Raw genomic sequence first — 10,447 nt, 5'->3', positions numbered from 1 at the left:
AGTGGTAAGACAGTGCAAGTGGGTAACAGAATGAAAAAAAGCAACTAAGAATGATTAGATCAAGATGGGTATTTGTTGTCACAAAACGAAAGAACACTCTAAAGAGTCTTCAACCTAATAATTATAAATGGGCTAAAAAATTCAAGAGTAAGACACAAGGCGATCTAAACAGGACCTGAAGCAATGGAAGAAAGCAATGATGTTCTCACTAAGAACTCAACATCACTTTAGCTTCTGAAAGAATAAAACTGGCTGCACATGTTCCTAAGATTACAAATGAAGATAAAAAGGGTCCACAGGCTCTATTCACATGGTTCATGTTTTCAACAAGAACAGAACTATAATTGAATGGAATCTGGTATATTTTCACCAGTTTAGCAGACTATCTTCTAGGAATCTGGTTTGATCAAAGTTTTCTTCTCCAGCTGTAAGGATAAAAAAATACATAACATAAACACGTACCCTGTGTTTTATAAGAAGAAAGTATAAGATGAAGAGAACCTCAGGAGATAAACATTTGCCCCCCTACATTATGTCAACTCAGGCACTCTGCTATGGAAACCACCCCCAAATTGGATTTTGATTGATTTTGTTTCAAAAATTTCCCCCTCAGCTTGGTATGCATTGAGGAATTCACATCTGACATGTGAATCTCTACAGTGAATTTAACTATTACATGGTGTGTTTGGTAGAAATCTGAAAAGGCCACATGTCTTGCTCTAAATATGCCTCATGTCTAAAATACCCACCAGTAGAACCATTCACTTGCATCAAGGTACTGTTTCTGTATTTCCTGTTAAAATGCATTTTAGCTGGGAAAGATGACAGAGGAACACATTTGCACATATTCTCTTACAAGTTGAACTAGATGTCTGGGGTGGAAGTAAGACAAAAAGAAGGGACACTTGTTAGCTGGGCAGGGCTGCACAACTTCAGAGCAGGAAGAATCACCTCTGGGGTGGGGACAGTGGACTGAGATGACAGCAGATTCCTGGGCCTAAAAATGGGTTGAAGGGCTGAAACTGAGGATGGGGAAGGGAGAGGAAGCTGCCAGAGGCAAAATTCCGTTCCTCATTTTATGTAAGGTCATCTCTAGAGAAAACCACTTTCCCCTAGTTAGTTACAATATGGTTGGAATATCTGAGTCATAGTTTAACCTGAACTGGTAGCAAACTTCAAAATACTGCAGATTATCAGCTACTCTATTTTTTTAAAAAATTTTATTTTTCTATTTTTAAAAATTTTTATTGGAGTATAGTTGATTTACAGTGTTGTGTTAGTTTCTACTGTACAGCAAAGTGAATCAGTTATACATATACAAATATCCACTCTTTTTAGATTCTTTTCACATATAGGTCATTTCAGAGTATTGAGTAGAGTTCCCTGTGCTATACAGTAGCTCCTTATTAGTTATCTATTTTAAATATACTAGTATGTATTTAAAGGAAAGGAAAAAAATAAAAAAGAAAGGAATCATCCCTGTATATCCTCCATTAAGTAACAATCCACTACTTAAAATAATAATCCACTGCATAAAATAAGTCCAAATAATACCTAGGGACTTCAGAATAAAAATATTAAAGGTGACTAGTGATTAATCTATCATATGGGAATCCAAAACTTTCCCATCCATTTAGACTAATAAAATTTTGTTTCCCCATTTCATCATCAGAGACAAGCCACTTCGGAAACTTCAATAATTAAAAACTTGAATTTATTCTCCAACAAAGACTTGAAATGGAGACCTACAGTCACATTCTTCTGTAAAGTTTCTAATGAAGATCCCTCTCCTCCTCTTTAAAATTAGCTCTACCTTCTCCATTCCAGCTCACTTTCCTTTCTGGCTCTGCACATCCTCCCAGCAATTAAATCTCAGACTTCACTAGCAATCCATCTCCAACCTCACTGTCCTCCTACTGACTTCAAAAATCAGTAAGAGGGACTTCCCTGGCATTCCAGTGGTTACGACTCTACCCTTCCACTGCAGGGGGCATGGGTTCCATCCCTGGTCAGGGAGCTAAGATCCCGCATGCCTCGCTGCGCAGCTGGAAAAAAATAAAATCAGAGTGCCAAATGCTGAATTTGGAAAAGACCACCTTGGATGCAGCATCTTCTACCCATGAGTCAACTCTTTCTCACCTTTTCATCACAAGAATTCTGAAAGCCATGACAGTAAGCATCCACTTAATCTCTTAACTCTGCAGTTTACCTTCTTTTCCTAAATTCCCTTGAAACAAGGTTTCAGACGGGCAAGGCAGCAGCAAATCATACCACTGGGCAGGGGCTGAGGAGAAGACTTGTGAACCGTGATTTAATGACCCTTCCTACCCAACACAATCTTCCTTCTCCTTTGATTTCTGTACTCTTCCTAAGCATTCTGCTGTATTTGATGCTTCTCATCACTCCTTTCTTGAAACTTTCCATCCTCGACTTCTTAGATTCTCTGTTATTCTGGCTCTCCTCCTACCTTTCTGCCTGCTCCTTTTGAAGTCCCTTCACTGATACGATTTTCCCCCTTTCCCTTGATCTCTGGGTATTCTCCAGGGCAAATCCTTTATTATCTGCCCTTTTCCCACTACATCTGAGGCCTAGGAGAGAGTTCCATTTTCATGTTTCCAACCTTTATTAACTGGCTCTGAATTTCCAGTTGTTCCCAAACCTGACATCATCAGAATAATGTGAGTGAACTTCTTAAGGATACAGATTCTGGGACCTCACTCAAGTAGTATGGAATCAGACTCTCTGGACCTAAGGCCAAGAAATCTGTATTTTCAGCAAGTTCTACAGAGAACTCTGATGGAACCAGTCCACATATGGAGAGCAGAGAACCAGTGACCTATACACCTTTATCCACTGGAAAGGCTCCGTCACCTCAAACTGAACCTTAATTATATCCACAGGCATTTTCATTTGTCAGTATCACCATTTTAAACTCACAAAAACACTTTAAAAATGTGCTTGACTCTGGATTCTCTCTTTCGTTTTAAAATTTTATTGAAGTATAGTTGATCTTACGATGTTGTGTTAATTTCTTCTGTACAGCAAAGTGACTCAGTTATACATATATTTTTTTCATAGCCTTTTCCATTATGATTTATTACACGGTATTAAATATAGTTCCCTGTGCTCTACACGAGGACCTTGATTTTTATCTGCTCTTCCTTCCGGTATGCCTCAGGGTTGAGCCTCCATTCCCACTGACCTCATCACTACACTCCTGAATGACTGCCTTAGTTTCTCACTGACATCATCACTCTGGCCTTTTCTCTTCAACACCATCCATCTGAGAGGTGGCAGGGCATAGCTGAAAGAGCTACAGCATCCCACAGCCCTGAGTTAAACTCCCCATATCACTTCCACTCTATGTGGACCTTAGGAAAGTATATACAGCTCAGGAAGGGTCAGTTTTCTGGGCTATAAAGATTAGCATTAATATCTGACACACAGTAGATGTTCCCATATTGTAGCTATTGTAACTGCTCTTATGGTTACCCTATAAGCAAGAACCAGTTTCATCTTCCTTCATCATGTCCTCTTTCTGGTAAAAATCCATGGACCATCTGATTGATTCTCAGATAAAGAATAAGTTACCCCCTGTTCTTTTATCCTAGTACTAGTATGTACCTGCAATGTGATAGTGGGCAAGCTACTCAATCTTTCTGTGTTTCTATTTCCTCATCTGTAAAGTGTAGATAATGACAGTGGGTAATCCTAGGAGGTAATTCACTTGTTATGGACTAATGAATTCTTAATAAATGTATTAATCCGTATCAAGTGCTTGGAACAGTGCCTGACCCACTGCATTATAGTAAAACCCTCAATAATTATTAGCTAGAGGGAGTAGTAACAGTAGTTGTAGTCATAGCTATACTATGGCCATGACTCTCACAGTCTACTGTCCTACTGACTGTTCACACCCTGCCTTTTCACTGCAAAGGCCATTCTCATTCTTGCTTTTGTTTAATCCATTTTCTTCTCTACCTGTCACAGTGCCTGGCACCTAGCAGGCATAAATGCAGATTTGCTGAATTCAGTATTATAATCCCCTCCACCCAACCAAGTCAGCCGCAGACTTTCTCTGATTTCAGAAGACCTCTCTAGGGCTTCCCTGGTGGCGCAGTGATTGAGAGTCCGCCTGCCGATGCAGGGGACGCGGGTTCGTGCCCCGGTCCGGGAAGATCCCACATGCCGCGGAGCGGCTGGGCCCGTGAGCCATGGCCACTGAGCCTGCACGTCCGGAGCCTGTGCTCCGCAACGGGAGAGGCCACAACAGTGAGAGGCCCGCGTACCGCAAAAAAAAAAACAACAAACAAAAAAAACCTCTTTATCCCACTCTCTTCCATTTGCTTCTCATAGGTTTTTTTGTTTTTTGTTTTTTCACAACAAAGCCATAAACTAGAAGCCAGAAAGAGCCCCCTGCTCTCTTCCCCTCCCTGATGGGGCCCGTCCAATAACAGGCAGGGAGCACACAGGCTTTCTCCGCTAGCACAAGTGTCAGAGCCCAAGGCCAGCAGCCTATGCTTTGACTACTAGACAACTCACTGTATTTTGTTAAATACATTTTAACATTTAAATTATGTCATAAATATGGCATCATTACAATTTTTGAGAGGGAAAAATGTAGATCTGTTGAATATGCTTTGATGACCTCTATTGTTAATGCTAATAGAAAGTACGTACTTTGTTTCATTTGGCTCTTAGAGCAACCTGCCCATGGATGTCATTATCTCATTTTACCCGTAATGACACTAAGGCTCAGGGTCACCCAGCTAGTAAAGCAACAAGGCTAAGATTTGAACCCAGTCCTGTTACACTCCACAGCCCTGGCTAATGTGCAACAAGATGCCTTAATGCAATTAGTGGTTTTAATGCTACATGGACAGAGAGCCTCTCTTTGAAGAACACACCTAATCCTGGTATGGAAGAAGCTATATAGTACAATGCAAATCACACAGGCTTAGAATCAGAACTAGCCCAATCTCTTAGGGTGAACCATAAGAAACTGCTGTGTTTGTAAGTAAAAAATCAGTGATTTTCAGCTATTTCATTTGGTTCAAACTTTAATAGCGAGTAACTGGATTTGCGATTATTTAAACCTCTTTTGGCCTCAGTTTTTTCAAATATAAAATAATGAAGTTGGACTTTCTGGAGTTCTAACAGAAATAAAAGCTCCAATAGGCTATGGATTATGGAATTAACATGAAATCCCCCAGTCTCATCAAGGAAATGTTTTCACATTCTTGGGAAACACTTTAATGAGCAGCATGCTAGTATTAAAATAATAAACATCTCTGTGAATTTCTGGTGGTGTGGGCAACCGTTATTTTTAAAAATCTGAATAAATAAAAGCAACTTCATTGTACTCAACACAGAATGCCCAAAGCACTCAAAGCTTCCCTGTCCTGCAGTTAAAAGAGGTCACTATAATTATACCTTCTTGCAGTTTCTGCAAGGAAGCCAATAGCACAGCTGCTGCCTCTGGAAGAGTTAGTAGTTGGGGATTTGGGCTTCGTCTTTCTGGAGAAATGAAAAAATAAATACAGATTCTATTAGCATTTAAATATTCATATAGATAAATCCTATTCCAGTATGCTATAATACTAGAAAATCTCTGTGAAATACCTCTGTGATCCCTCAGCAAAGAGCCCCTTACACAGAATGATTTTTACAAGTTGAAACATTTCACACTTCCTTTAGGCATTGCTTACAACTGGTTATGTTGTGTATTACAGGGAACGGAAGAAAAGTTAAACTATATACTACACAGAATTTCATGAAAGCAAGGAGGATTAAGATAAAGAACTCATGAGAAATTTCCCCCTCAGAGCTTAAAATGGGATGTCTGGGCTGAAAGGTTTAGATGGGACCCTGCCTGGAGCCTGGACTATCTTCTCTCTTGTTCCTTCCAAAGCAGTTTGAGAAAATAATCTACCTTCTTGGCCACATGTTAAGTCAATTATTTGACTGAAGGAGAAACTGCAAAATATTCAAAACTATTTCAAATCTAAGCTGACAGAAGACAAACGGTCCTGATTCAACACAAACCGTGATTTTTAATTTGGGAGCTGCTGAAGTGGGAAAACAAAACTTACCCTCCTACAGCAAAAAAAAAAAAAAAGGTTAATTACACTGCAGGCTTGAAGAAGGTAAACAAAAATTTGATAAGCACCTATGTGCTCAACACAGTGTTTGGTATTTTTCAAAATGAGTCTACTTGGTATTTTTAACAATCTTGAACGTTTATCAAAATGAATGGTATTGTTATTTTTAAATCCAATGGCATGGAAAGGTTTATCATGAAACAGTCTTTGGCTCCATCCTTAAAGGCTCCCACTTCTTCACTATTTCTGGTTTTGAACCTTTTGATAGTTCTTTTTAGTAATATAATAGAGCTGTTTGAAGTTTTTAGGCAAATCACTATTTTAATAATGATGATGATGATGATACCAACATTGGCAACAACAACAGCGTTTAAGAGAAATCTTGTAAAGATCATTCCCTAAACGGGAGGCCCATTTCTCGGACGGGGTAGGCGCACAGCTCTCATATCCATCCTGACGCCCGGGAGCAGAACCCCGGCCCCCGCCGCCCACCTCCATACTGGCGGGGCCTTGCGATCTCCAGCTCCGCCGCTGCCAGCGGCGCCGGGCGGGGCCGGCTCTCCCCCGGGAAGGCCCACGGGCCAGTCTTGGAGGCGGAGAGCGCCCCTCCGGTCCTGCGCGGTCCTCTGTAGCCCGCGGCTCCCTCACCCCCGCGCACTCACCGGGCGGCGGCCGGTCGGCGAGGTCCTTCCTCCGGCTCTGGTCGGAGATGAAGCGGCGCCCCTCTGCCAAGGCGAGACACGGGCTCAGCGCCTACCCGGCCCGATCGATCGGGGTTCCGGGGCCGGGAGCGGGCGGGGCCCGGTGAGCGCGGAACTGCCCGGGTTGGGGCGCCGGCGCGGATAAGGGAAAAGTCCGCACGCCCCCCGCCCCCGGGCCCCCGAGTGAGCTTCGGAGGGGGCGGCGATCTCGCTCACCTGCCAGGGTGGGGCGGTGTGTCCCCGGAAATCCCAGTCTCCCTTTGGGCAAGAGCCAGCAACCCTCCGGTTTAGGGTGGAGGATTTCTGATAATCTACCCCCGCCCCCCAACCTTTCTCCCTGATTAACTGAGACCAGGATGACCTCGATTATTTATGGGAACAAACTCGATAGGATACTCTCCCCACAGCTCTACATCTATCCCACCGATTCATGCACCCCTACGGATCTCCCTCTATTGCTGTCGGAAGAGCAAAGTATTTGGAACGTACGTGCACCCTTCAGGTAGAGCATAGCTTGTGGAGTCCAATTCCTTCTCTCAAAGAGTCTCTATAACCAGGGGAGAAGAGGAAAGCAGTTAGTAAGGCGTTGCTGCCCAGCCCACTATTAGGGAAAAAAAGAAGGGAGGGGAGGGAAAGAAAGAAAGGGAAGGGAAGGAAGGAGGGAGAAGATATTAGGAAAAGAGGGGAAGAAATTGAGAGAAAGAGAGAGGGAGGAAGGAAGGAAGGCAGGCAGGCAGGCACACAGCACGCGGAGTCCCAATTTTTGCGTTTGATTACCTGCGGAGCACTGTTCGAATTTCCCATGAAAGAAAACACCAGGAAAAGAGTCAAGGTTGTTACCACCAGACTTGTGAATCCCTGTATGAAAAGATCAAAGAAGTCGTTTCTGTGCCTCTATAGGATCTTCTGCTTCCTTCCCTGGCGCCTGGACAATTACAAATCCCTTACTTTTTGCTATGTTCTGTTTTAGCGCTCAGAGGGTGGGGCAGAAGGGGGTTCCTCAGTTTATCGTCTAGTTAATCCACAAAGAGTTCCTTTTTAAAAACAATTAATTAGAAATATATTATTTTTATTATTTAACCCAAATGAGGATTTGGGTGAATTAGTGAAACTTTTTCTTTGTAAAATCAAATGATTCTGATATTTTAAAGGCATAACGTTTAACTATCCTTTAGCCTCTGAAACACTTATTAAACATAAAAGAGGTAAAAAGCTATACAGCTTTTTTATAAAATAGCTAAAAAAACTCAGGTATATAAAACCTTTACTTACCTTCATGTTCTACCCCTTTCCAGAAGCTGCAATAACTATAACTTAACCTCTGAGTTTTCTAATTTTGTTCTGAAGGTGGGGCTTTTAAATCTTAGGGTCAAGGATCCCTCCTGATTTTGCATAGAGCTAGTGTCCACAGGGACTTCCTGTCAGTCTTCAAGATTGAGAGGATCTGATGACTCCTCCAGGGAGATTCAGTTGCAGGAAGCAGAGGAATGATTGATGGGTGAATATCATTTACTGTCCACATCAGCCAGGAGATATTCTGAAAATATCAGCATCATGACCTTTGATTTTCCTATTAGCTTCCCAAGGCAGTATTATTATTATTATTGAAAATGATTAATAACCCCAGGCAGAATCAAAAGTAAATGAACAAAGTAAGAAAACTTGTCTTGGGTAACTAACTAGCTATCAAGCTAACACCGGTGAGTAAAGATGAATCATTTGGGTAGAAATGAAAAGGTCAGGGAATCTCAATGGATTTTGACATCAGTCATTCACTTAATTATCCATTCAATTATTTAACAAATATTTATGGAATGCCTACTATGTAACAGACATCCTTCCTTTTAGTTCAAGGGACACAGCCATGTGTTAAAAAGACAAGTCTCTGCTTTGATCATGCTTATCTTCTAGTCAGGGGGGAAACACTCCAAACCGGTAAATAAGGTAATTACAGAATTTTAAAATGCTTTATAAAGGAAAAGTAAGCAAAATGATGTGATAAGGTAAGTGGTGGGCTACTTTAGGGAAGGTAAGAATAAAAGGGGTCTGGAAAGATAAGCTGGAGTCAGACATGGGATAAACTGGGGTGGGAAGCAGTATTGCTGACATTGTCAGGCAGAAGAAAAATACAAAATCTTGGGATGGCAAGTAGCTTGGCTTGTTTGAAGAACAGGAAGGAGACCAATGGAGCCAAAGCTGTGTGGGTGTCAGGGGAGGACACTGTAAATTGAGGTTGGAGAGTAAGAAATGGCAACTTGGTTGTAAGCAAAAGATGATGATGGCTTAGACTAGGGGAGTCCTTGCAAGGAATGGAGAGCTGTAATGAATTTGGGAGGCAGAAAACATGGACTTGTGGATAAACCGTATATGAGAGTTTAAGAAAAATAAATCAAGGATGACTCTTAGATTTTTGGTTTAATCAATGGGTGAATGATGAAACTCTTTATTGAAATTGGAGAGACTTCATAAAGAAGCAGTTAAGAGAGGGAAATAAAGAGTTGCCTTTGGACACATTAAAATTAAAATGTATGTTAGACATCCAAGGAGAAATGTGAAGTAGGCAGTTGCAGATGTAAACTCTAGAGCTCAGCAAACAGGTCACCAGGAATTATCAGATTTAAGAATCTTGAGAATTTTAAGGCAGGAAAAAATTGGGATTGAAAAAATACTTAGGGAGTGAACGGAGTTAAAGAGAGGAAGAGATAGAGTTCTGAGAACAAACCTACAGAGATTGAGCAGAGGGAAAGTCAGCAAAGGAAGCTGAACGGAAGCAGTCGGAAAGAAAGAAATTCCAGGAGAACGAGGCCATGGGAGCTGGGAGACTATCCAATAACATTGAAAGGTTAAACTGATGTGAGCTAAGAAGTGTCTGCTGGATTTGAGAATATGATGGCTTTTGAGAACAGAAGCTAGACTGGGATGGGTTGAATAGGATATGAGGAAATAAGGACAAGTGTGGACAACCTTTTTGAGAAATTTCACCAAAAGGGGGAAAGGAAAATGAACTTTTAAAAAAGATATGTGAGTGTGGTGGAAGCGGGCTATTTTTTTTTTTTTTTTTAGCCTTGCAGCAAATCTGAATCCTTTCAATTTTAGGGAACTTTGGAAATTCCCTAAACTATAAATTATGATTCTTGGTGGGAGGCAGCATCTTCCTTGTATTGTAGAAGCTGAAAATGCTAGACACTCTTTACCAGCCTCCCTATCGGGTAGAGTGTGGGCATGAGGCAGGCTTCACCAATCAGACGTACCCACTCGTCTGGAGCTGGGGAGGGAAGAAAGTGGGGAGTAGGAGAAATACTTTCTAGTGCAGCACTGGTTGTAGGATGCTTGAGTTTGTGGGGGCAATCCTGGCTACAATGCTAGTGACAGACACCAGCATCCAGTGCTAGAGGAAGAGTGATACTAACCGCACTGTCCTTTTAATAAAGTCCTCTTTTGCTTAAATCAACCAGGTCTGTTGGTTTCTTTTGATGACCATTTGCAGAACATGTGTGCTGATGGGGATGATCAGCAGAGAAGGAGAAATTGATGATGTGGAAAGAGAACTGCAAAAAAGGGAGTTTGTGGAAGGCAAGAAAAATAGGACCCAAATTTGTCAATATCCAGTTGAAACAGTTCTATACACAGGCAGACAGTGAACAA

At 41.6% G+C, this 10,447-nt stretch overlaps 1 protein-coding gene across 1 annotated transcript; it reads right to left on the bottom strand.

Moving 5' to 3' along the window:
• Positions 1 to 366: 366 nt before the first annotated feature.
• SPX (spexin hormone) lies at positions 367 to 8,080 on the bottom strand (the record flags this gene model as incomplete). The annotated part of the gene is made up of 6 exons (XM_082665238.1): positions 367 to 425; positions 5,434 to 5,517; positions 6,764 to 6,826; positions 7,292 to 7,349; positions 7,580 to 7,660; positions 8,075 to 8,080. 6 exons carry the CDS (start codon positions 8,078 to 8,080, stop codon positions 367 to 369), a joined length of 351 nt encoding a protein of 116 aa, XP_082521364.1.
• Positions 8,081 to 10,447: the final 2,367 nt, after the last annotated feature.

This window comes from Grampus griseus (assembly GCF_964374135.1).
Source record: "Grampus griseus genome assembly, chromosome: 11".
Lineage (NCBI taxonomy): Eukaryota > Metazoa > Chordata > Mammalia > Artiodactyla > Delphinidae > Grampus > Grampus griseus.
Note: the sequence above shows the minus strand (reverse complement) of the source record. Positions and strands in the feature narration are given on the sequence as shown.